General features: G+C 38.5%; 5 protein-coding genes and 1 long non-coding RNA gene across 9 annotated transcripts in view; 5 read left to right on the top strand and 1 right to left on the bottom strand.

The window, feature by feature from the left end:
• The window catches only part of Duox_0 (dual oxidase), a 49,010-nt gene extending 45,286 nt beyond the window's left edge, over window positions 1-3,724 (top strand). The window contains exons 9-13 of the mRNA XM_011190998.3: window positions 20-143; window positions 216-466; window positions 529-1,361; window positions 1,433-1,561; window positions 2,951-3,724. Coding sequence (XP_011189300.1) covers window positions 20-143; window positions 216-466; window positions 529-1,361; window positions 1,433-1,561; window positions 2,951-3,079 — 1,466 coding nt within the window. The 3' untranslated portion in view covers window positions 3,080-3,724. The remainder of the gene's footprint in view (window positions 1-19; window positions 144-215; window positions 467-528; window positions 1,362-1,432; window positions 1,562-2,950) is intronic.
• Window positions 1-7,866, bottom strand: part of LOC114804478 (uncharacterized) — a 92,989-nt gene extending 85,123 nt beyond the window's left edge. For 3 of the 4 annotated variants that reach the window (XR_003752663.2, XR_008470240.1, XR_008470239.1), the window contains exons 1-3: window positions 7,743-7,866; window positions 6,462-7,122; window positions 6,233-6,400 (exon numbers count right to left, since the gene is read on the bottom strand). This is a non-coding gene — a long non-coding RNA (uncharacterized LOC114804478). The remainder of the gene's footprint in view (window positions 1-6,232; window positions 6,401-6,461; window positions 7,123-7,742) is intronic. The other variant, XR_008470238.1, reaches the window with a different exon arrangement.
• On the top strand, window positions 5,867-7,567 carry LOC105216482 (glucose-6-phosphatase catalytic subunit 1). Its single transcript, XM_011190995.3, has 5 exons — window positions 5,867-6,181; window positions 6,247-6,411; window positions 6,477-6,948; window positions 7,013-7,131; window positions 7,193-7,567. The coding sequence occupies exons 1-5, from the start codon at window positions 6,102-6,104 to the stop codon at window positions 7,377-7,379; spliced, it is 1,023 nt and encodes a 340-aa protein (XP_011189297.1). The 5' UTR covers window positions 5,867-6,101; the 3' UTR covers window positions 7,380-7,567.
• Window positions 7,867-8,267: 401 nt separating the features above from the next.
• Window positions 8,268-24,418, top strand: LOC105216481 (uncharacterized). The gene is made up of 2 exons (XM_011190994.3): window positions 8,268-9,244; window positions 24,211-24,418. Exon 1 carries the CDS (start codon window positions 8,380-8,382, stop codon window positions 9,202-9,204), a length of 825 nt encoding a protein of 274 aa, XP_011189296.1. The 5' UTR covers window positions 8,268-8,379; the 3' UTR covers window positions 9,205-9,244; window positions 24,211-24,418.
• LOC105216480 (uncharacterized) lies at window positions 13,311-14,129 on the top strand. Its single transcript, XM_054227423.1, has one exon. The coding sequence runs from the start codon at window positions 13,311-13,313 to the stop codon at window positions 14,127-14,129; it is 819 nt and encodes a 272-aa protein (XP_054083398.1).
• LOC105216479 (growth/differentiation factor 8) overlaps window positions 14,344-26,801 on the top strand; it is a 34,023-nt gene continuing 21,565 nt past the window's right edge. Inside the window, exon 1 of the mRNA XM_054226498.1 lies at window positions 14,344-14,550. The gene's annotated coding sequence lies outside the window, so the exon portion shown is untranslated. The remainder of the gene's footprint in view (window positions 14,551-26,801) is intronic.

Genomic DNA, 26,801 nt, shown 5'->3' with positions numbered 1-26,801 from the left:
TGTTAGCGTATCATTTCAGACTACTCATTCATGGCTGAGCATACAGATCTGCGACACATTATGGGTGTCGGTATTGCCGTAACACGTGGCTCAGCAGCCTCGCTGTCCTTCTGTTACTCCTTACTACTACTGACAATGTCCAGGTATGTATGTCGGCAATACCAGAAACAGCTATTCGGAATCTGAAATACAATACTAAAAAATTTATATTTCAGAAATCTCATCACCAAACTGAAGGAGTTCCCCATACAACAGTATATTCCGCTCGATGCGCACATACAATTCCACAAAATCGCTGCTTGCACGGCGCTCTTCTTCTCGGTGTTGCATACCATTGGTCATATCGTTAATTTCTATCATGTATCCACACAATCCCATGAGAATTTGAGATGCCTGACACGTGAGGTGCACTTCGCCTCCGACTATAAGCCGGATATTACATTTTGGCTCTTCCAGACAGTTACCGGTAGGTTCTCAGTAGTATTACAGATAATTTAGAAACATAATTTTGGATTATTCTTCCCCTAGGCACCACTGGCGTACTGCTCTTTATTGTCATGTGCATAATCTTCGTTTTTGCACATCCAACCGTACGCAAGAAGGCTTACAAGTTCTTCTGGAATACACATCAACTGTACGTGGGACTCTACTTGCTTTCGTTGATACACGGTTTGGCGCGTATCACTGGTCCGCCACGCTTTTGGATGTTCTTCCTAGGTCCCGGCATTATTTACACGCTCGACAAGATCGTTTCTCTGCGCACCAAATACATGGCGCTGGATGTTATCGAAACGGATCTGCTACCTTCCGATGTTATCAAAATCAAGTTCTATCGTCCACCCAATCTAAAATATCTATCCGGTCAGTGGGTGCGTTTATCGTGTACCGCTTTTCGACCACACGAGATGCACAGCTTCACGTTAACCTCGGCGCCGCATGAGAACTTCCTTAGCTGTCACATAAAAGCGCAAGGTCCGTGGACTTGGAAGCTGCGCAATTACTTTGACCCTTGTAATTATAATCCGGAGGATCAACCAAAAATACGCATTGAAGGTCCCTTCGGTGGTGGAAATCAGGACTGGTACAAGTTCGAAGTAGCGGTAATGGTGGGCGGTGGTATTGGAGTCACACCCTATGCCTCAATGCTTAACGATTTGGTTTTCGGTACTAGCACGAATCGGTATTCGGGTGTGGCATGTAAGAAGGTTTATTTCCTTTGGATTTGCCCTTCGCACAAGCATTTCGAATGGTTCATTGATGTACTGCGCGATGTGGAGAAGAAGGATGTCACAAATGTGTTGGAAATACACATTTTCATTACACAATTTTTCCACAAATTCGATCTGAGAACTACGATGCTGGTAAGTTTTTGCAAGTTATAAATTTCCTCTTCAATTTTCATTGAATTTTACCATCTTTCTTTGTTTTGCAGTATATTTGTGAGAATCACTTCCAGCGCCTATCGAAGACCTCAATCTTTACTGGTCTGAAGGCGGTGAACCATTTTGGACGACCTGATATGTCGAGCTTCTTGAAATTCGTACAAAAGAAACATTCATATGTAAGTAAATAGTTAAGAGTTAGGTTAATTTAAGTCAATGATTATGAGATTTCTTGGAACGTCAGAAGCTCTTAGAGTCCTGGCAAGGTTTATTAGGAACAAATTCTAAAATATATAAAAATCATTTTAGTTGAAGGAAATCCTGAATAATTGGCGGTGTGTAGTAGTTGACCAAGTCTAAATAGCAGGTACAGTGAACTTTTTCGCGAATTAATTTAATATCAGAGGGAGGATTTGATAAGAAGGCTTTTGGCGTCTGCACTTCACCATTATAATTTCTAACTTCCAGACAACTTTGTTGTTGAAAGTCTTCTAACGGGAATCCCAGGAAACGAGCGGTTTCGACATGGTCGGGCCTGTGGCTGTCCGGAGCGCGGTACTTTGACATATCGACTAGCGACATGAGGATTTTATTGCTGCTCTGTACTTGGTAACAATCACGGTCGTATGGGGAGTGAAAGATTACGGGCTATTCAGCATATCAACTAAAATTTTGAGGTTATTAACAGTCGGAATTTTAATGCTATCGACAGAAATGTTCAGGTCTAGACGGTACTCATTTGTCCAGTTGGTGAATATGGTCCCTGTGGGTTTGGTAGGGTAGAGTGTTAGGCTCCTAGCAATGAAGAAGAGGGAAAGATCATGGAGGTAGCCACTCACTTTCGAACACATGTCATCGATTCCATTGACTGACGTCATTGAGACTTTCTCTCATATAGTTTGACATGCCTGACCCTATATAGTATACATTGATATATATTTATTATATTTGCGATACAACTTGTGTGGATATAACGTCGCAATGGGTAAATACCGTCTGACCGAGATCATTGGATCGCGTGAGTTTAGTGAGCTCTTATCAACACTTACGCCGTCTCAAGATCCTTTAAACCTAGAGATCCATTAAGCTGAATACTCTCAGCAAGGTTCATCTTAACCCAGTTGTTGGATTTCAACTGGACATTGCACTGTTCAAGATTGATCTCAATTTTCTCCGCGCTAAGTAATTTCGGGCGATTGGAATGGAGTTTCGGGTTTTCAGTTTTGAATAAATGAGATTTCCATTCTTTTGCAATTTGTCAGTTAATAGCATGGATTTGTACAAGAATTAAGAACAATAAGGATGAGAAAGAATTTAAATCGCTCTAGTGTTTCGTGGAGCCTGAGTGCTGAGCGGAGCTTGTATGCCGGTTCTATAGAACTTAATTGTATGTAGATAAGAGTTTCCAAGAGAGCTTTCCAAGAGAGCAGAATTCCATATGTTTACGTCTTTAAACCCTCCTTCTTTTTTACAGTCACTTGGAGAATCCAGAACTCACACTGAAAAATTATTTTAACTTATAGTGTATAAGAGGTTGATTCTAAAAACTTTCTCTTCCTTTCCAACAGGTTTCCAAAATTGGCGTCTTCTCATGTGGCCCGCGACCGCTCACAAAGAGCATAATGTCGGCCTGTGACGAAGTGAACAAAACGCGAAAACTTCCATATTTCATACATCATTTCGAGAATTTCGGTTAAATGCAAGGGATTTTAAAATGGTTTCTGGCGTAACACTAAAACAATGCATTTACGGTGTATCATACGAAGAAAGGACGACAACAATAATGCCGCCATTACCAAAAACCATGCGATCCCTTAAGAACTACTCATTTTTTACTTTTTAAGTAAATTTTTAATTTAACTCATTGCCTTTGAAACAAAGAATACGAACGAAGTATGGAGTTAAGCGAACAACTAAATTAAAGTTAATTTAAAGAAAAAATTGTTAGTCAAATTAGCGCTTTTACAATATTTCCAACAGTGTGGAAATGTTACTTAACACTTACGGATTTGTCTGGAGTTATGAAGAATTGTCGGTTGGATTGAATGCTTGTATATGTATATGTAATTTTACCACATAATGTTTATATAAGTATGGATACTCCCTCTACTACTACTACTATTACATACTACCGTTACTGCTACTACTGCGTACTGCTCTATAACATACGATAACTGTACCATTATATTACGACACTTTCTTACAACTGAAGTTTATTTATTGAATCTTATTTGTTATCATTTTGTAAAAAAAAAAAATCAATTAATTAAATCTTATGTAATTATTTATTATATGAATTCAATAAGTTTGTATGAGACAAAAAACAAAAACGAATGCGTAAATTGTTGTTGTTTTATTAATCCGATTTTGAAGCGCAAAACAAAGTGAATATGATATTTTTCTTGTAAGAATGGTTGACTTTTGTTTTAAAAATAGAACAAAAAGCTCGAGTTAATAACCTAAAAAAATGTAAGGAGAGTCCTGTTATTTTTTCACTTTCCCAGCAATCCTTCAGACAGACTGTGTGGCCTTCCCGGACCTTCTGAACGAGAGACTTCTGGTATGGGCGATCAATTCATTCAAACCGTTCTACTACTAGTTGGTTGTTACCAATATATGTAAAGTGCACATTCCGGGGGCTTGGAGGCAGGTCAGAGTGACGTTTATACCCAAGGCCGGAAAGAGCTCGCACGTCGCGGCCAAAGACTTCAGGCCTATCAGTCTCTCCTTTTTTCTACTGAAAACATTGGAGAGGCTGATCGATCGATTTATAAGGGGTAGGATTCCCCGAAATCGTTTCTCTAAAGCGCAGCACGCTTATTGTAAAGGCAGGTCAGTGGACACAGTCTTACACATGGTCGTCTCATGGATAGAGAAAGCTATCGGACATAAGGAATAGGCGGTGGGAACCATCCTCGACATTGAGGGGGCTTTCAACAACGTACTGCCGGTAGCGCTAGTAAAGACCATGAATAGATTCGAGGTTGAGTCCAACCTCAAGTATCTTATTTTCACTCTTCTCTGCGATAGAATGATTGTGGCAGAATGGGGCACCACACGGGTGCGACGGGAGGTAAATAGTGGTACTCCGCAGGGAGGGTTCCTCTCACCTCTTCTCTGGATCATGGTCGTAGACAACCTTCTGGTTCTCATGGTTGAAGGTAAGTTTCTGGATACCGTATATGATTTTACTCAAAGTTACCTTGATGTCGTATCGAGTTGGGCTTTGGACAACGGTCTTTCTGTAAATCCTAGTAAGACTGAGGTAGTTCTTTTCACCAGGAGATACAAAATACCGGATGCGCCTCTGCCGTCGATGGGAGGAGTCTGTCTTCACCCCGCCGACAGTGTAAAGTACCTAGGTGTTGTTTCTTGGAAAGCCAACATTGCGGAAAAAGCAAAAAAGGCATCGGTTGCCCTGTATTGTTGTAGGGGAGCCATTGGTAGTAGATGGGGCCTCTCACCAAAAGTAGTTCTTTGGCTATATGAAACCATAGTCAAGCCTATAATGTTTTACGGGGTTCACGTATGGAGGAGGCACTAGCTAAGAAGTTAGTATGGCCGCGAAAACTGCTATCAGGTTGAGGGAGGCTGGGTATATAACAGAGTGCGCGTATATAACTCAGGCGCTTCGACTTCATTCCGAGGCTACTGGACTACCATCATGTCGACGAGCCCTACCCTGGCGGTCTATTCTCTGCTCTCATACCTTCAAGAGAGGGTTGGGTGGGTAGAAGTCGCTGGAGGAGAGACGCGGTAAGCTTCTTTACGGATGGGTCGAAGTTAGCGGGGTAAGTTGGGGGAGGAGTTTATTGTCCGGAACTTCTCATTAACTTCAGCTTCAGGCTTCCGGACCATTGTAGCGTGTTTCAAGCAGAAGTGGTGGCCATAAAGGTTGCAGCGGATTCACTGCTGCGGAGTGCAGCAGCTTTGAGAAAGGTAACGATCAACTCTGATAGTAGGGCGGCAATAGTAGCCTTAAGCTCAATGACTGTGCGCTCCAGGCTGGTTAAGGATTGCCAGACCTCGCTATCAGTTGCATCGGAGCACTTTGCTATCATACTAGTTTGGGTGCCTGGCCACAGCGGAATCGCAGGAAACTGCAAGGCTGATGAGCTTGCTAGGATAGGTACTTCTGTTGCACTTACAGTGGAATGGGAACAAACAGGAGCGCCGCTGTCCTCTTGCAACTTGCTTCTGGATGAATGGGTCTCAGTCGAACTGAGCAGGCGTTGGACAGTCACTAGCACCTGTTCCGTCGCAAGATCATTCTGGCCCAAAGTAAATCGCAAGAGGTCAAGGTCCAAGCGCTTTGTCGGTTCGTAAATAAGTGAGGGGGTTGAATTTTTACGGCATCACAAAGGACTGCTCTCGATAGTCTAAGTGGGTCTCCCACTTTATAGGGAAACAGCCTTCATACCTAACCTAACCTAACCTGTTATCTTTTAAGTGTTGTTGTTGTAACGACTTAAATCATTTTCGTAAATTATTTTGATTATATAGCGGGGTTAATAAGCATAAACCGAATAAAAACTCAAATTCGTCCCATTTACGAAGAACTCTCTCCGAGATAACAGTGCATGAGGTTGTTTTCAAATAATTAATGCGCATGTCCACAAAATGTCAAGGCAAAACGTACACAGTTTTTGACAAGCAAGTCGAGCAAATAAATAATGCTAATTTCACTGCACAAATTTACTTAATTTTACCTTAAATAATATGCTGGAATCAATATTAGAAAGTCCATTATCAACACTCTACCATGAGGAGTTGTACATCATACAATGGGTGCAAAAATTGTAAGTCAATAATCCAATAAGAAAGTGTAAACCTTATATAACCACACTTACCTACTTTCTTACAGCTTTGCGCCTGTAGCCCCGGCACTGCTGCTACTCAGCGAGCATTTGACGCCAGCAAAACTACTGGATATCTATGTGCCGTTAATAGGAGTGTTCAGCCAGCAGCTTATGGTGCTGCTTGTAAGCGCGCTAGGTGTGATGAATGCTTTATCCTCACTAATCAAATGGTATTTACTGTTAATTAAAGCATTTCGCACTTTACATAAGCTATACTTACTTCACTTATTGCTAGGTCCGTGCCGGCGAATCGTCCATACTGGTGGCTGCGTGAATATAATGTTAACACGACACTGCAGCAACATCAAGGCACTTGTGAAACAACAGCCGCGTTTCCTTCGAGCCATTTGGTGTCAATCAGCACAACCGTTTATTTGTTAGCTTTAACGATACTGCCCGCTTGTTGGCAGCGTCTGCAGTTGCCTAAGCGACATCTGCGCGCATTTTGTATGCTCGGGGTTATACTAGCCGGCGCAGGCATGTCTATAAGTCGCATTTATTTGGCTGCACAATTTCCACATCAATGCCTATTGTCATGCTTTTTGGCGTTATTGACACTACGCACATTCCAGAAATACGCCAAAAGTTTATATTCACTTTGTCGCTTTAAGGCAGTCCTGATACTTTGCTGCCTTAGTATTTCCCCTGTGATAATTTATTTTGGCATGCTGCGTATTGATATGGATCCGCATTGGTCGGTGCGCATGGTATGTGTGGACATTATTGAATACCAGAAGCACTCTCGTTTATATCTAACTCTGTGTGTTGCAGGCTTTCAAGTGGTGTATGGACCCAACACAAATGCGCCATGAGGATAGTTCGATTTTCGTGCTGGCACGCGATTTTGGATATCTAACAGGTGTAGTGCTCTCATTGCCACTCTATAAAAGGTAAAAAGTAATATTTGGAAATTACAAACAATTTACCTATAATTATAACACATCTTTACAGTTTCGAAAGCAAAATCGTACTAGTCAAACGTCTTCCACTGCTATTCGTACTGGAAATGCTAAACTACTACGCGCGTCTGGAAACGCCGAAGAGTTACGGACGCGTCGCATTTGTGGCCTATGAATTTGTACGGAATGCTATGCATTCCTTTACGCTTTTGACAATTTTGCCAAAGTTCACAACATAAACAATAAAGCGGTATTATGTAAAATTATTATTTTGTAAAGAAGCGTAATAATTGTCCTAGAAATATAGCTTACAATAATAATAATAATAATAAATTATGTAGGAAAAATAAATACATTGTCTTAGCCGCAATAGTAGAATACATTCAAACAAAGGACATACATATGTATATGTATTGATAATATAATCAAGAACAGCAATAAATTGTAGAATAATAAGCTATTCAACCACAGAATTACATTATTAAATTTGTTTTTAAATTACACATTTACATTTTTACTACTTTTCTGTATATAATGGTGTCTATATTTGCCATGTCCTAGTGAATCAATCATCGGACATTACTCTTCAGCTTTCAACTTACCTCTACTATGTACCCCTACAATATTAAAAAATTCAAATGAAACAATTTAATTGTGTAAAAGAATTATTTTCAAAATACGGAAGTCAATTTTGAAGCAATACTGCTGGAGTTGCCACACTATTTCACAATAGGACTAAAATTTATTTAAATACTGTCTGAGTCAAATGTTTAGGGGATTCAGTCAGCACATTCACAAAATTTTTTAAGAATTAATTATTTGTTAATAATGTTATATAAGTTTATTATTTTTGACATAATTATAGTTTAGTAGTTCCAATTTATTATATAATTTAACAAAAAATTAACAATAAAGAATTATTAAAATTTAAAATTTTTTTTATATTCGATCTTTTATTAATATTGTGCGACATCAATGATTTTCAATTGCTTTAATATTCTACATTTTTTAACATTTTTGTGATTACAAATTATGTTCACCAAAAAAATTTTGTATAAGTCTGGCAATATGTTTGTACTGAATATCCCAGCTGGGATATTTTTTCTGGTTTGCGCCTTGGCTAACAGCTGATTGTCAGTTGTTGTAGATTACGCTTTGTAAAATATTTGATAAACAAAAAGTGGCGTTCATGAAAATAAATTAAATAAATTTTAATTAAGTTAAATATATTGAATTATTATGTCGAAAGTGATAGAGATTTCTGATTCTGAGGAAGAATCGGAAAAACTTGAAGGTGTTAATGAAGTGAATTCCGTACCAATCACGTCAACTAGAAGCGTGCTTTCCTCTGCTGCAGCTACACATATTACAGAATGTAAAGTTTTGCCACCGGAAGACGTGCCTTCTACCAGCAAGTCTCCTCCGCCGTTAAAGATTTCGAGTGTTTCATCTTTAAATACCACCGAACATCCAGTGGTTGCAGCTGTACAAAACAGTCCGACTACAAATAATGATGCCAGTAGCACAGTTGCAGCTGGTACATCAAACGCTGCGCTGCAACAACAAAGTAAACGCAGTCGTCGCAAAAGTATGCATCATCCTCTATGTGCAAGCCCTGAAATAGAATTTGAAACTATATCACTGGATGATGATGAAGAAAAGCGGTCATCGAAAGTCAAAAACAAAACAAACTCAAATAACGACGGTGTCCAACAGAATAAGTCGCCAAAATTGCAGAAGATCGCACCGAAAATTCTTAACAATAAACCGCAGACGAGTAAAAGTGTTAAAGATTCAACTGATGCTTGCGCCGAGTTCCTTGCATCAGATGAGACTAAGGCATTATTACAACAAATAGCGGAGGATCGTGTACGCATAAATTTTCTACTCGCATCGTATAATATGCCAGAAATACAATTCTCGCTGCATACAAAGCCAGATGTTTTGCAATTTCAATTAGAGGAGCGTATAAAACATAGAAAAAGACGTTCACTCGAGTCTTCCAAGCAGATGAAGAAAAGACGGAGTTTATTGCAAAATACCAACACACGTTCGGAAAACTAAGCAAAAAGAATCTGATAATATATTTTTTATATTTTCGTAAGTAAGTATAGATTTAATATCTTTTGATATTATATAGATTACTTTAAGCTTGTTTTCAAATTTGCAAAAACATTTAGTTAAAGTATAATTAATATTAAGTGAGAAAAACTCAGTTAAAGAGAATTTAAGTTAGACACTAATGAGCGTTGCAGGTAAATACAAGTATTATGTTAATTGTGAAAACAAAGAATAAATTGAATATTTACAATTTTAAATGTAACCAATATTTAATTACTGGTATTTTATTAGCGGCTTTTGAAATTAACTTTGAGTTGCCTTAATGGTTTGTGTTATATTTCTTTTAAATTCAACGGATATTATGTAGTTGTATAGACGAAAGATTGTAAGCGAAACTAAAAATCCAAATTTATCCAGTGATGAAGCACTAGCAAGTAAGCAAATCTAGCAGATGACATAGAAGATTCAAAGAATTTATGCACCTAGAAGAAGAAACAGGAAGGGACCCTGATTTTTATCCGCCCAAGGACTGTCAAATCGGCGGCATTCCTCAAAATTATTTATCGTTACAAAAACTACAACAACATAGAAGATATTACACCCTTGCAGGTTCGGGAAGGTTGCCCACGTACTATCTGCAATACTGCCATTTCCGAGTAAGATGAGTTTGGGTCATGAAAGATGAAATAATCACACCGTTATGGTGCGAACTCATCACCATCAATATTTTTAACATTACGAAATCTATCAACACAAAAGATATTTATCATAGGGGTTTCACCTTCGCTAATGAAAAAAAAAAACTTAATTCTGGTTGCCAATCAAATTTTCACAATCATTAAATGTGGAGTGACAATTATTTGCGCAATTTCCCATTGGCACACTTACGCACTTTATTAAAAGTATTTTTGTTATCAGTGCGTATACACTGACGAATAAATAATGAAATATTTACATACATATGTATGTTATTTGTACACGAGTGGGTGAGCTCGCACGCAAGCAACATGCGAATTTTTTTACGATTCCCAAACTATAGAGTTGTGCTGATTAAGCTATTCACAAGTGTTGATTTTTCGGCAGATTAGCATCTTCTCTCGCAGCTGGGCCCTCAAGTACTCTGCGTGTATTCTACTTGAAGCTGGTGGAGAGATAGTGTAACTATTTGCACAACAAATACACGTAAACATTATCTCGACTGTTTTGTTGTCTTATGGACACGCAGTGTTCACGCTGTCAAATATAGCACAATTCTTTGAAGGGTTAATTGCGCTGGCCGGCCCATTATCACCTTTTCATATATGTATGTGTGTAGATCTTACATGATATTTACATACAAACAGTTCCTTAAGTGCGTATTTAGTGTCCGGGTGGTCAATTATTTACTTTGGGTATTTTCCATCGCCGAAGATTATTGAACCCTTTTAGCCTCGTCGTCGTGCTTGATGACTAGATACTTTTTGTTGTTTGTATATTACATATTTCAAAAATGTTTAATAGCGTTTGTCATATTTTTTAATAAGATTATAATGCGTTACTTTATTACATTCACACTAAAAATAGTAGAAGTGAAATTTGCTGACGTAAATTTGGCGCATAAATCAGTAAAAGTTTAAAAATTAATTTACAAGGACAAAACATCGGATGTTTTAGCTTTTCGGAAGGTTTTGTTATTCTGATACGATTACAATATAAATCAGTATATGTATATACATATATATAGAAGGGTCAATGGTCTAATATTTTTTAGTCTATATAATTGGTTTCATTTTATGATCGATCTCACTATCTCATTCTATGAAGTTATTGTAACAAAAGTCATTGCTTGAATAGTTTCGGATTACTGATACAAGAAGAGGCCATATCTCCGTCCGGACAAAGTATGAAAATTTATAGTCACTGAATCTAAAAGTTAGAATCTACAATCTGTAGGCCTCTTTTTATGAAACAAATCCACTTGTATAATACAAATAGAAGAAAAAACTGGTCAAGCCTTGTATAAAAGTTTGCGAAAAACAGGCGGACGCTGACCAATTCTGTGAGACGTTAAAAGAATCTCTTCAAAATGTGTGATGCATGTAAAGAAATCTATGTTATATTATTATAGAATCATAGTCGTGAAATTCCACGCTCATAAAAATGTTGATCTTGAATTTTCAGAAATCGGAGCAAGTAATAATCCGAATAATAGGAGGCTAGTTGCTCATAGAAGGTATCTTTGATTACATCGTCCTTATCTTCCGTCGGGGCGTGGGCGCAATTAAGCGGACGCTAGACGTTCATCCACCGGAGTGAATTCCATGACTCGCCGACGTAGTCTCTCTCCCACCACAAATTTATATGGCCGCTGTAGTAGATGTCACAAGGACCCACCTTCTTCTATCCTTGTCCCGTCCATCGCATTTCTTAGGTTGCGGTGATGCCAACCTGGGCAGAGTCAGCTTTCCAATTAAGGGTCCGGCCATTCCAGGTGCATGCACTTAAATCGTAGTCCTTAATACGTTTGCAGTGGTCGTCATCAAAATTGGAGTCTCTCATCCGAGGCTGTTGTTTCGTTTTCATTGGGGAATTTTTTTATGTGGTGGATCCCTAACCCTACGTACAACCGCATAAGCGGGTTTCATCTTCTCACTTTAGCTCGCCTCCAAACGGATGTCTGTTGGCTAACCAGGGGATACTTGGTCTAAGACCGGAAGTCGTGTGTTGCTTCAGCTACATGCAAATAATCGTTCCAGGCCACTCCCAAGTGAATGACGGTCAGAAACTTTCCTCACTTATGTGAACATCTACATATGACTCCATCCTCCAACGATCGCGTTAGAAAAATTTATTTTTCAGTAATCTCTTGAGTTTTTATTCGAAGATTTGCATCTGCTTCAAGAGGCTTTCGAGGAAGTTGTGCATCCTCAAGATCGAAATTGACGAAACGAAATTTTGTGAACCAATTATGGCATTGGTGTTCGGTCAATACACCCTATTTGTTCTCAACACATAATTTTCGCTTTGGCTGAACTGCATTTCTACTCTCTTGATAGTAAAACAGTAAAATATGCCGAAAATGTTGTTTTCGAACTTCCACCTTCAAAAGGGCACCAAACAAAAGGTTAGGTTAGGTTAGCTTGGTCTGACAGACCCGCAGGCCACGCATAGACCAGTTCCGATACCAGAATGGAGTGCCCTCTCACGTTCCCTGAGTAGTAGTCATCGTTTAGGATGAGGTCGACAAAAATTCCTCTTGGCTATATCCTCCGCGCGGGTGTCGACTGGGCAATGGGTGGCGCTGCTTACACTGCTGGGGTCTCAAGCTGTATATGACAACCTAAGCCACGGCAGTGCAGGCAGACGCCATCTAGCTAAGGCTGATGTACTCCCCCATCCATCATCATATGTTGGAATGCTATCTCTAATACATCCTCATAATGTGTTGGAGGCGTGAGCACATCAGCCATTGCCAGTGAGGTACCTGGCGGTAGGTATAAAACGCTAGGGGTAGAGAACCCCGAATTTTAAAACTCACTATGGACGCCAAAGACGAAGAACAGCGGGCTGGGATATCAGCCCAAACGTCGGTGGGAGACGAGGCTGCTACCACCGGCGGGCACAGCGATTTTTCAAGCTGTGTCGCCAGCGGCCACACCTCCACTGCAACGGGAGCAGGTTGCGGTGGTTTTACTGCTACTGCCAGGTCAGCTCTGCAACGCGCGGGTGCCGCAATTCCTGGAGATTCGGACCCAGAAAGTGCTGTGAGCATAAACACTGATAAAGAAGAATACCTTCTTCGCTCTCCGCAGCATTCGACCGTGGGCGCCAACTCTGGCAACAAGAGAGGGCCCCGGAAGAAGCCCAGCAAGGAGGGGTTGAAAGCCAAATCGCGATACAAGGCGGCGGTCGGCATTTGTAACCGACTCGAAGGCAAGACCAACCTAAGCGAAGAGGAGACGAAGCGGTTGGCTTGGGCCAGAGAGGAGGTGAAAAGCGGCCGAGCGCATTTTGCCTCACGCAGTTGGTGTCATTCCTTGAACTCAGCATTTGCTAACCGAATCGAGGAGCATATTGCTGAAAAGAGGCAACGGTCGACAGAGAGCGAACCGAAAGCGCCAACTAAGAAAATGAAGACGAAGGACGAGGCTGAGAAGCCAAAAGTCAAGCACGCGGACGTCAAGCCGACAACGTCCAGAGCAGCGGCGGCAGCTAATGAGGTGGCAAAGCGACACTTGATCGTGGCTCTCATTGACCGCAGTAACCCGCTGGGACAGATGACGCAGGAGCGGTGGAAAGTTGTCGAAATGAAGCTACTAGAAGCGCTCTTCTCGAGGATGGACGCCGATCCAAGCGAACCAATGCCAACGTTTGATGGAGCGGGGTGGCTTGGAGGCGTCAAAATCCTTAAATGCAAGGACGACCCGTCGTTGACATGGGTGAAGAAAGCGGTGAGAACGCTTCCAAACCTGTGGAAGGATGCGAAACTAGAGGTTGTGGATAGAAGCAGCATTCCGACGGTTCCCAAGGCGAAGGTTGTGATACCTCGCGTAGTAAAACCGGAACATGCACTTCGGCTGCTACAGCGACAAAATCCGGACGTGCCGACCAGTGATTGGAGAGTACTGAGCGTGGTTAAAACTGCAAACTCAGAAGGAGGCCAGAGCTACATACTCCAAATTAATAAGGCGGCTGACGATATTTTATATGCCAGATTCGGGAAAATGGCGTGGGGAGTTGGAAGCGTGTTCCTCCGCCTCAAAAAGCGCCACCCAGCGGACGGCAATGAAAACACGCTGGAGAAAGGTGAAGTCGAGAAAGATCTTGGAATTGAAGAGATAATGGCGACTTCACAAGTCTTGCAAGAGGTGGAGGGGTCACCTGCTCAGCATTCTGAGGTTAATGAACCAGGAGCTGGCGGTACTTCAGGTGAACCTCCACAGAAGTAAGATCGCCTCTGCCGAGTCCTTCTCAATCTAGAGATGGGCGGCTACGACGTGGCTTTAGTCCAAGAACCATGGATAGCATCGGGTAACATGTCGCTGGACTAAAGTCACCTAACTACACAACTTACATATACCCCGATTATTATTAACAAGGTAAGAACGGCGATACTGGTAAACAAAAAGCTGTATTCCCATGCTAACTTAAATCTCTCCACAGATGACCTGACGGTGGTGGCGGTAAAGGATTGCAAGGATGAGCTCAAATTCCTTGCATCCTGTTACTTGCCATATGACGGCGAGGCACCGACTGCAAAACTCCGAAGGCTGGCGGCTACATTCAGCAGAAGGAAGCAGAGGCTGGTAGTTGGCGCTGACGCTATCGCCCACCATACGGTTTGGGGAAGCCAAGATATAAATTCAAGAGGTGAGTCCCTATTAAGCTTTATCTTAATAAGTAATCTAGTGATAGCAAACCGAGGGGAGGCACCTACCTATATAGGACCCACCTCGAAAAACGTCCTTAGACATTACACTTTACACCAGCGGTGGTACAAAGGTAGAGAACTGGAGGGTGCTAAGTACACCGTCTTTCTCTGACCATAGATATATACGCTTCTCTATTAGAACTGAGGTTAAAGCTAGACGTGAGGGTAGAAGAAACCTCAGAATTACAAACGGGGAACGATACCGACAGATACTGTTTGGTAAAAGACTTAGACCGTGCGCGTTCAACTCTCCACAGTTAGAGGAGGGTTTGAATCTCCTCTGCAGTGCTCTTATTAAGGCTTATTATTCCGCTTGTTCTATGCTACGGCCCTAACGCAAAACGAGACCCGCTTGGTGGAACAAGGAGCTTGAATCGTGTAGACGCAGTGTAAGAAAAATTTTCAACTTGGTCACCCAGAAACAGGATCGACATCGGTAAATCCATTCACATTCTGTATGACGACATAGACATGTGCATGGCAAGAAAACTCAAATCTCGCTGGAAGTATCTACCGGGGTTTAAAACTGCAAAGGTTATGTGCAAAACGGTAGATCAAAAGTATACAAGGCTCTTACTGGCGCTTGATAGAAAGGGCTGTAGGACCATGGTTGGCATTATTACCGGTCACAGCCTAGTAGCGACACATGCCTATAAGATGGGGCTGTCAGATCAGGAGGAATGCAGAAAGTGTCAAGAGCGGGGGACCAAGAAAACAGTGGAACATCTCATGTGCGTTTGTCCTGCTTTAGCGAGGCAGCGTTTCAGGTACTTAGGGGCAATACGATAAGTTAGAGGAGATATCGTTAGTGAAGCCTCATAAACTATTAAAATTCACGTCAGGCGCAGACATCAAACAAAAACTATTCCAACAAATTTAACAAAACTTTTTAATAAAAGTCCTTACTGTATCAGGAATTAAAAAATATAACGGTAAAGCGGTTAAGTGTTAGTGTTTTTGGTTGCAAGCTGTTGTCATCAAACTCATTTATTAAAGCATTTTCGCTCTTCAGTTTTGATAATTTTTAAGTGGGTTTATCACCCACTATAAATTCGTGACATGTGTTGCTCTATGACTTCCTGTATGCGCTTTTATTTCTAAAATAAAATATAGATATATAAGTTCAAATATAGAAAAGAAACTTATAATTATATATGTATCAACCTTGAATCGCAAACAGTTTGTCATACATATCTACAAATAGATTTATTATCATAATTATCAAAAGCTGTCTGCATTTAATTGCTACTCGTGCAGTAGTTAACAAATTAGGACGATAAGCAAAAATATTATACAATTATTTTTATACTCTAGCAACAAGTTGTACAGCGTATAATAGTTTTTTTAGAACTTAGAGAGATAGATATAGAGTTTATATGTTACAAACTGATCAAGTTGATAGGACTAATTGATTTCTGAATGCCTTTAATCCGTGAGACGACTTTATTTTCGGATTCCTTATGCGTTCGCCTCTCCATGTAAGCGATAATTTGTGTAAACATTAAAATATGTTGATGAAACTTGGTGGGTTTTTCTTTGGAGATCTCAGCCAAATACAACAATTTTCATTCTTCAGTTGTATGAAAATCAAATATATTTAATTTATGATACAAAATTGAGTGAAACTATATTCTTAATATTCATTTCGATTTAATTTGCCCAGTATACCGAAGTAGGATCTTGGTGCTTCCAACCGACTTTATTCTGTATATATCAATAATATATATATGAAGATATCGATTTAGACCTTCATCGAGGTTCCGTTAAAATTTCCTCTATCATCGACTTCACACAGTACAAATATTTTAGTTACTATAATCACTAGGTATATTGTTCAAAATCATGTGATTCCGGTTTCAGCAGAATTCGGTACTACCTTTCTTATTATTATTTTTGTTTATTTTTTTTTTTTTCAATTATATTTTATTACCGTGGTACTCAAGTCCACCCACTACTTCACTGTGGTACGTGTAGGAAGTCGAGTTTTAATATTTGTTACTAAGGTCTGCATAAAAAGGTTTTCATTTTCATCCGCAATCAAGATCTGTCTTAATCAAGAAAACTAGACTGATGTAATTTCCAACTAAAATGTTGCAATCGTTTGAATAAAATTGAGATTTGGTGATATGAATACATACATTTTATATATATTTTATTTAAATATTTTTGCTGATAGGGAAGTATTTATAAATAGTATGTAGTTTCCTTTGTGTGTAAATTGGGATCCCGCCAGGGAATTTTGTACAATGGCGCCTAAACATAATATTTAAACGGTTAAGTACTTCTCGCTAAGTGCACACTGCCGCAAAATTGCCCGGAAATAACAGAAACGTCTGATTCAAGTCACATAGAAAACGTTACGAAAGTATTAGTCAGAAATATGAGAATCGTTTTTTTTTTGATTTGGTTTCACTAGCTCTCTGTGTGAGACTACATAGCGACTTAATAGTTTAACCACCACGAGAAGGATAACATAACAAATCTTGTTTTGGCAGTCCGCCGTTTGAAGATATCGCGCAACTTCACCTTCTAGTACATAGCAGAGGTCAAAAAAGAACAGTGGACTTCAACTGGCGAACCTATTTCCTTGAAGGCGAAGACTCTTCTATCGATGAAAAAGATAGAAAAGACCATCATTTTCTCAAACTTCCACGGTGTGATATAAATTAGCGCCGAATCGCCGACATTTCAGCGGAATGAGGAGGTAACTGCCTCCATGGAGACAGAACTCTAGATGAAAACGAGTTAAAGAACTTGAGGCATTAGAGAGAATGTAACTGTATCTATTCTGAAAAATAAATCATATTTTTAATAAAATATCGGCTTTCTTTTGAAGGCTAATTTCTTATGGTACTGTCCTTTTAAAGTCAAACAAAGATAAGAAAGTTATTACGTTTGGTATATGAAAGAGGGGAGGACGAATAAACTATTTTCCATTTTTGACATCAAATCAAGATTATGCCAATTTCTATTTTCTCATCCAGATTTATTGAGATATCTATCCCAAGTCGAAGTCAAAGAACGGAAATCTAGATGATATTATTGTCTGGTGACTGGTTGGGAGTTGCAACACATGGCAATTCAAATCAGCCATGTCTGTACAATACTCAAATGCGTTTTGGAACATTGTCCTGTAAAAACGGAAATCATCCCGAACTCTCAGTGTACATGTTCACTTCTAAATCAAATTTTGTCCTTCCAGATTTCAAGATATTAAGATTTGTCCATAGTTGATTTCTCGAAATGTAGCTTTCCGACACCGGGCGACACTGGCTATAATATGACATCAGTCCTCACCGAATAAATCCAAAAATGTGTATCATTGTGTAAATGCTTCTTAAAAAATTTTAACCGAGCCGAATATTAATCAACAGCTTCTTGCTCGCGATACTCCGTAAAATTCTGGTCTTGGAGTATTCATCGAATTGTTTCCGGATGTCATGACTTGTCCAACTCCATTTCTACTTTAGACCGAAATCTTTGGACTTTTGGGGAGTTTCTGGATTTCAAGAGTGACGGATGGCATTTTCTCACTTTTTTATTTTTGTACATGAAGGCACTGCTGAAGAAAACATTCCCGTTTAATGACATCATGTAGTTTATATATTTACCGATATACATATGTGTATAGTCAACAGATTTTCATCCTTTTCCAGATAAAACCTCATTTAATTATTGAATTTTTCTGATGGCCGGATGGATACATCCGATTTCTTCTGTCATGAATTTTATATGTAATATTTTTAAAAGGTAAATTTTATTCCGAAAGAAACACAATTTCATTTTTCAATTTCTGTCTTCAGATTTATATTACTTCTTGATATTTTTAGGCTATGTTAAAGACAAAAATATTTATAATTTACATTAAAAGCTTTGTTCTTAAAATATATGTATATGTTTACGGGTAAATACGTGCGAGTTGAAAAAGGAACTAAATAAGCGGTTAATAAATCAAAAACTTCACAGACAGCGTACTTAACCTCAAAGCCAATTTTAATCGCTTTGTTGTTTTTACATTGATATACTGATAACACCCACTATACTCGTATGGCCATAGCGAGCGAAGAATAAGCGAGACTATGTACTCTCAAACATCCGCAAAGAAATTAAAACAAATTTACTTTTAAGAGAATATATAATGAGTATACTTATATGCAATTAAGAGTGATTAAAGGCTAAACATATTTAAATGAAATTACGAAGTGTGCCAATTAAGAGAATTACTGTAAAAGAATATGAGAGTGCAGATTCTGGACAGTTGGTAACAGTTCTATGGCTAGACTGTAGCTTAAAAAGAACAGCTTAAGTCTCTACTAAAGATTAGTCACTAAGAAGTGTAGTTGAGGGTGGGCAAGTAATCGACAGTTGGAAAAGTTAGCTATACATATTTGGCGAACAAAACAAAAAGGCGGAATAAGATTCGCCAATACAAAGATATAGAAATTCAGGCAGACAAGAAAAATGACGGAAAATGAGCTCTGTAACTGGTTCTGAGTATACTAATATATGTATAAACATTTCCAGATGTCCGTAATGTGGTTAAAAATAGTAAGATAATAAAACTTCTTACGTAACCGTGAATACCAGACTTTATTCATGACTATAATATCAAAAAATTAATATAATAATATACTTAAAAACCTGTAATAACAATGAGTTATACTAGATTCTGAAAATTAAAATTAAAATTAAAGTTAACATATTTTAAATGCAGCCTTTAAATTACTGATCCTGCAGATTGCATGAATACGAAAAGTAATTTTCTTATATGGAAAAGTGGAATGTTGTACAACCATTTTATAAAATTATGTTTTCACAGTTCATATTGGAAGTACTGCAGCTTTTGCCATAAGATGTTAGGCCAGCCCAGAGGCCTCAAAAAAGACCTGACTTTGACAATTTATTCTGATAAGTAAGGAAAAGGGTGGTTGGGTGTAAGAAGTTATAATGCCGTTTTAGCACAATGTTTCGGCAAATCTTCTGAAAAATATTCTTATTTTATTATAAAAAACGGGATCTCAATCTACATAAGTCATTGTAAAATCCTAAGCTGTTCTAGCTTCTTAACATTTTATTTCTTCTGTTTCAGTTTGCATCCAAGTTTACCTCTCAAATATATATCTTCAACTTTAATAACCTTTTTTCATCTTTTATATTCATTTGGCCGGAATCATGTCAGCAGTTGCGGAACTTTTTTTGGCACCTCAGAAGATAGAACACAACTGCGTTATTTTTGTAAAAAAAAACTTAAAATTTTTTTGAAAATATACCATATTGTGTCCAAAAAAAACTTTAAAACATTCTATCGAGTAGTTTCTTTAAAAAAATCAAGAAAATCGCCAAATTTGTCATAGGTTATACTGACATGGCCTTCCAAAGATACACATTTTACGTCAGACATTGTAAAAAAGCACGTCAGCAGGATCATCTGAATTGAAATAAGTTTAGTTAAGACTAGTTATTGCCAAAAAAAAAAAATGAAAATTATATATTAGGTAGAAGTTTTACAAAAATCCAAAATCTTGAAAACTCTATCTCGTAGACTTGTCTAAAAGTTCATGAGATCTAATAAGTAGTCCTCGGAAAATCTTAAATAATCACGCTTTTCAAGTTTTAAGTGACTATCGAGCTATGCTGGAGCGAATAACTTTTTTAGACTGTAACTCCAAAACCATTACTTGGATTAACTTGAAATTCTAGATAAATATTCTAGAAATGTTGTAGAATTTAATAGAATACTAAAAAGGTATATTTTTTGAAGTCGTGAAATCCATGTGTTATATATATATACATATATATTTGGCGTAGAAACCGCTTCAAGCGATTATAGCCGAATCCACCAGAGCGCGCCACTCGTTCCCCTTTTTTTGCTTTTTGGCGCCAACTGGAAACACCAAGTGAAACCAGGTCACTTTGCACTTGGTCTTTCCACCGGAGTGGAGGTCGTCCTCTGTTTTCATTCATTCGTACAACATGACCTAGCCAGCGTAGCCGCTGTCTTTTCATTCGCTGAACTATGTTTGTGTCGTCATATAGCTCATCGTTCCATCGTCTGCGGTATTCGCCGTTGGCAATGTTCAGAGGACCATAAATCTTACGCAAAACCTTTCTCTCGAAAACTCCTAGTGTCGTCTCATCGGATGTTGAGATCGTCCACGCTTCTGCACTGTAAAGTAGGACGGGAATGATGAGAGACTTGTAGAGTTTGGTTTTGTTCGTCGAGAGAGGACTTTACTTTTCAAATGCCTTCTCAGTCCATAGTAGCACCTGTTGGTAAGAGTGATTCTGCTGTTAATGTTAATGCTGGTTCCCAGATAGACGAAATTATCTACAACTTCAAAGTTATGACTGTCAACAGTGACGTGGGAGCCAAGACGCGAGTGCCCTGACTGTTTGTTTGATGACAGGAGATATTTCGTCATGTCCTCATTCCCCACCAGACCCATACGCTTCGCTTCTTTATCTAGACTGGAAAAAGCAGAACAAAAGGCGCGGTTGTTGCTTCCGATGATATCAATATCATCGGCATACGCCAGCAGCTGTACACTCTTGTAGAAGATTGTACCTTCTCTATTTAGCACTGCAGCTCGTATTATTTTTTCCAGTAATAGATTGAAGAAGTCGCACGATAGTGAGTCACCCTGTCTGAAGCCTCGTTTGGTATCGAACGGCTCGGAGAGGTCCTTCCCGATCCTGACGGAGCTTTTGGTGTTGCTCAACGTCAACATACACAGCCGTATTAGTTTTGCAGGGATACCAAATTCAGACCGCGCGGCATAAAGGCAACTCCTTTTCATGCTATCGAAGGCAGCCTTAAAATCGATGAAAAGATGGTGAGTATCGATTCTACTCTCTCGGGTCTTTTCCAAGATTTTGCGCATGGTGAATATCTGGTCCAACGTCGATTTTCCAGATCTAAAGCCACACTGATAAGGTCCAATCGGTTCGTTGACGGTGGGCTTTAGTCTTTCACACAATACGGTCGACAAAACCTTATATGCGATATTGAGGAGACTTATACCACGGTAATTGGCGCAGATTGTGGGGTCACCTTTTTTATGGATTGGGCAGAGCACACTGAAATTCCAATCGTCGGGCCTGCTTTCTTCCGACCATATTCTGCAAAGAAGCTGATGCATGCACCTTATCAGTTCTTCGCCGCCGTATTTGAATAACTCGGTCGCCCGCCGCTGTTTTTCTTCAAGCGGGTAATTGCTATTCGAATTTTTTCATGGTCGCCATCTCCTGGTGTTGTACTTTCACTGCCATTCAGCAGGTCGGAGAAGTGTTCCCTCCATAGTCACAGTATGCTCTGGACATCCGTTACCAGATTACCCTCTCGGTCCCTACACGAAATCCATGTTACCCCTTAATTAATTGACAGTTAACTTTGCAGTACTATGTAATGTACTGTAATTTAAAATTACCACAAAGAAGTGAACAACAATGAAAATTAAAGTATTTTTTATATTCTTCAAATTACATGTTATTTACATAGCTTTTCAAGATTTTGTTACATATTGTATGTAAATTAATTTTCACCTTGAAAATGCATAGAAAACTAAAGAACTCAAATTCGCTGATACATACATACATACAAAAAGGGAATGAATTATTACCTTACGGCTACAGCTTGCATTTCGTTAAATGGAATATTCCATCGACAATGTACCTAGCCGATCACGTGGCGCAGTCATGACATCATCACGATTTGTTCTTCGCGCGGCAGCAGCGGCAAGGTGAATATTCACTTGCAAGGACATATGCGATTTGTTTATTGCACTTCTTTCTGTCCAAACAAATCAAAATGTAAGTGTATGCGTGCGGGGGTGGCTGATTAGCGCTAACACAAAAAATAACAATTAATCATTCTTAAGTGTTCACCAATTAAATTCAGCAAATACATAATTATCAGCGCTTTCAAAGAATATGCTCGTGCCAACTAGCAAGCGACGACTTCAATCGGTGCGACGAAATTACCGTTAGACTTTGGAACGCGCCTGCCTACCAGCTTCAAATGCTGCGCACACAGTCATATATTTGTATATGTGTGTGTGGATGTATGGCAGCGTGCTGTTGCCGGCCGGCTATGGTGGGTGACTTGTCAAACAGGTGATTACTAACTCAAAAGAAACTGGAGCAGAACAGTGTACAGGCGGAGTGGACACAGCAAATTAAACGATAAGCCTTTGCCCTGCGATAATGAATGCACACCGAATCAAGACGGTTCAGTCCATAGCAGTCACTAAAGCGTAGGCAGACAAATAGGAAAGTATTTTTAAGAAATACGAAATTCGTGTTAATTCGCAAAGTTTGCAAAACAAATTGGCAATTAATTAGCGTGTATGTGAATGGGTGATTACGCTAAAAACATAAATAGCATATGTACACACACGTTCAAATTGCTAGCAGCGAACTTTGTTGGGAATTTCTGACTTTTTGATTTTTATTATTTTTTTATTATTTTCTTTTTGGTTTTTGTTTATGCTTTGCTTAAACGCTGCGCAGTCGTTCGCCCAGCCAGAAGGCTGTTATTTTGTTTAGCCTGCATTCTTGTCTGGCGCACAATTCTATTCATTAGCATGGCGCGCATACACAATGCGTTGCTTTTTATTTACAAATTCATTTTTTTTTTTCAAGCTTTTTTCTATTTAGGCAATTCCCGCTCGTAGCAAGTCCAAAGTCCAATGGCGAGTCATGCAGGCAGTGAGTGCTACACGTAAGCCCCAGTTGTGCGTGCTACAAACACAATATAAATCTATATAAATGTATGGTTGTGTGTACACTCTCCGGCGAATTGCCCATCAGACGCACTCTCAACAGCGCGCAACTACGGTACTAAGTCCATTCAATTAATTTTATGTTTACAAGCAAATGTATTATACACTTACGCATACTTGCTGGGTCTGTCGGCAAGAAGACTGTGCCAGTTGGCACCCCCCGCGTACGCATATCCGACAGCTGCGTCAGCATCTCCGTTCGGCTGCTGCATCATCATCGTTGCATTGTGTGTCACTTCATTACAATTTACACAGCAGTCCCATTGAGTGGCCCGAGTCTTTGACCTTTAAAGCTAAAAATATATGCTTTTGTAACGCATCTGTGGAGCTTTCAAGCACACATTTTTGTTTACAATTTGTGGGAGCATCTGCGCAAATGTAAACAAAATCGGTTTGTTTTATTTTTTCAAAATTCTTCTCACTTTCTAAAGCTGTTTTAATGATTATTACTAGCTGTTTAAAAAATTCTTTTTGTAAGCATAATTGCCTTTCCTGTTGGCTTTTGTAAGGTTAAGTGCACCACTTTGATGTTTTGAACTTTCGTCAGAACGAGTTCTTCTTTAATGAAAATGGAAATTATTAGACGAAGTCCAATTGTAATCAACTTCAAAGCAAAATCAAAATCCCATATATCTCGTTGCATAGCGAAAAAGGTTCAGAAGTCTGTCAAGGAATCTTTCTCTCAAACGTTCCACTATATATACTTCCTCAATATATAATCAGCATATAATATATATCAGAATTTCCAAGCATTTTTAGAGTTTTTTTAGTTTTAGATTTCTTATTTGACCCTATTTTGGAAAATTGAAATTTTTTCAGATGGAAAAATTTTAATTTAAATGGTCCGAACAGCATACTGGAGATCTAAAATACGAAACTTTGGAGATGAATCTTCACACGAATATCTTTCGTTTCTACGAAAATGTACTTGAAGTATTATGTGCAGCTGTTGGATCAAGTTCTGGTGATATTTGCAGAAGATTTTTGTTGAGCCTGAGTTGATTTTTCAGCAGAATAACAAAACGATTAATCAGTCGGAGGGGACTAAATAGTTTTGGGTTATCAAAAGTATTTCCTCGCTTAACTGACCACTTCAGACTCCAAATCTGAACACAGTAGAGATGGTTCATGCTAACGATCCAAGTTTTCCGCCGTGTTCGCCAGTTTAAAGATATCAGAGACTTAAGGGAATTCATTCTCTGATAAACTCCAAACCACAACTTCTTGAGGAAGTTATAAACTATAATGGAGCACATACATTTTTTTAAAACAACACGAAAACGTTTAAGGTAAAAGTGTCTTTATATTTATTTTGCACTAATTTCAAGTTTCTAATAAATTTATTTCAGCTACTTGTTTCTCAGGGTGTACCTTTTTCAAACCAGGCAAATTGGCTAAAATTGATATAAAGCCAAAGCAAATTTGAGGAGGGTTCAAAACGCTTCCTCGATATACATGGTCTATACTTTGGAGTTCACGTCGTCAAAAGGAACCGCCGTTTCCAGCCCGTTCGAGAACAAGTCGCAAATATAAGTTTCTCAATTAGAATTAGTGGAGAACTATCGATAGTCGTCGCCATCGATAGTTGACAACAGTTTAGTTCCATCGATAGTTCTCCAACTCTGCTCTTAATCTAAACTATGTAACTAAAAATGTAGTCGGAAAAATATATCATATGAATACTTCAAATGCCTTATTATACGAAGAACATGTCCAAACTTTATACACGTAATTAATAAAGCTATTGATGATTAGATTAAAATAAACTTCTGGGAGCGCCCTCTTTTCGACACGTCATGAAGTTAGATATGATCTAGTGAGTTTCTTGAATTTTGCCCAATAAGTTCAAAAATTATAAATTATCAATAGCATGAAAATAACGACTTGGATAACATGAAATCGAAAAACAACTGATTGATATCATAAAAACATGGAAAATTTTATTCTACAATAAAGAGTTTATCTGGACTTTGCACATAGTACAAATTGCGATTATTTTTGACTCCTTTTTTTGGCAATTTAGAACAGTTTAAAAATTTGCTTTAATAACTCTGTTATGTACGATATGTTTACGCATAATATGCGATCTCGCAGGTATGATTTTCATCGTCAACACGTCATTTGTGTAGGCATTTCCGATTCCAACTATCGCAAACTATTTAATTAAACCTAAAAATTGTATACAGGTGTTTGGTTGAATGTGGATGTTTATAAATATTTACGATCCAAATTGCCTAGTTGATAAAGTCTAGTTTCTGCAGACAGTGAACTTAGTAATGTTTATCTTAGCTATGAAAGTATCAAAACAGAACAAAATGACCTTTAGCAATAAAACGCAATCAACGTAATAAAGCACTAACGGTTTAAAAAAATTCATTTAGCAAACAACATCAAATCGTTGACAGCTTAAATGGATATATTTAAAAATAATAATCAGTTGCCGTCGATGTCGATTATGGTCACTGATTATTATTCTCAGTTATCACAGCAATATACTCTTACGATATCGGTTATCAACTAAATAACTATCGGTTATCAAAACTAAGTTCACCCACAATTATGACCAAGCTTTTGCTTGAGTTGGTTAATCAACTTATCAGTAGTACAACTCGATTGGATCACCGTGATTCTGGCTGATATTGCCAAAACTTCAAAACTATTTATGATATAAAAAAGCACCTCAAAGCTCCGGTGTTTAAAAGCTTCGTAGTTTCAGAGGTTTTCTTCCAAATATAGTTTAAAAGCTCCGCGGTTTAGAGCTACAGTTTAACTGCTCAGCAACTTAAAGGTATTCCTCCTCTTGAGATTTGATATTATTCATAATTCATATTAATGTGGAATATCATGAATCAACGTCTAAATAGTAGTACCTACATTAAAGGGTGAATTTTACAAGTTCGGTTTGAAGACGCCTTGGATCATTGATTATGAAAAAACAAACTGTTTGAATTTCATGACAATATTAAGTTAATTTTGAGGAAATGAAAGTTCAGTGTTGGCAAAAATATCCAATATACGTTTCGCCGACAAATAATAGTGTGTCATAAAAAGGAGGGAGCTGATATACATACATACATACATATATTGAAAATTTGAATATGAACCCGGTCTTTACCCTTGGGACGTAACAGCCTAAAATAGTCATACATTTATTAAAAAAAAATATTTAAAAACTCTCGAACGGTCTAAATAATAGATCCGAAAAATATAGTATCGAATAGATCCAAAAAATACTCAACTCGGATAAAATTGACAACATCTCAGCCATTTGTATATTTTTTTAAGGTTTAATTTTCAAACTACCTGGACGAACTCGGAAAATTGCTGAGTCCCTTATTCGTGTGTAAATTTTCTAGTACCTCTTTATATCCCTTTGATAAATTACATTGGAAGAGGATTCTTTAGAGATT

Source organism: Zeugodacus cucurbitae, chromosome 3 (genome assembly GCF_028554725.1).
Source record: "Zeugodacus cucurbitae isolate PBARC_wt_2022May chromosome 3, idZeuCucr1.2, whole genome shotgun sequence".
Classification (NCBI taxonomy): Eukaryota; Metazoa; Arthropoda; class Insecta; order Diptera; family Tephritidae; genus Zeugodacus; species Zeugodacus cucurbitae.
This window is presented reverse-complemented; position numbering and strand designations above follow the sequence as displayed.

Excerpts from the sequence above, each read along its gene's own strand:
- LOC105216482 (XM_011190995.3), top strand. The coding sequence starts at position 6,102 with ATGCTGGAATCAATATTAGAAAGTCCATTATCAACACTCTACCATGAG. Across the intron at positions 6,412-6,476 it reads TTATCCTCACTAATCAAATG|GTCCGTGCCGGCGAATCGTC; the intron begins GTATTTACTGTT and ends ACTTATTGCTAG. Across the intron at positions 6,949-7,012 it reads CGCATTGGTCGGTGCGCATG|GCTTTCAAGTGGTGTATGGA; the intron begins GTATGTGTGGAC and ends TGTGTGTTGCAG.
- LOC105216481 (XM_011190994.3), top strand. The coding sequence starts at position 8,380 with ATGTCGAAAGTGATAGAGATTTCTGATTCTGAGGAAGAATCGGAAAAA.
- LOC105216480 (XM_054227423.1), top strand. The coding sequence starts at position 13,311 with ATGAAGACGAAGGACGAGGCTGAGAAGCCAAAAGTCAAGCACGCGGAC.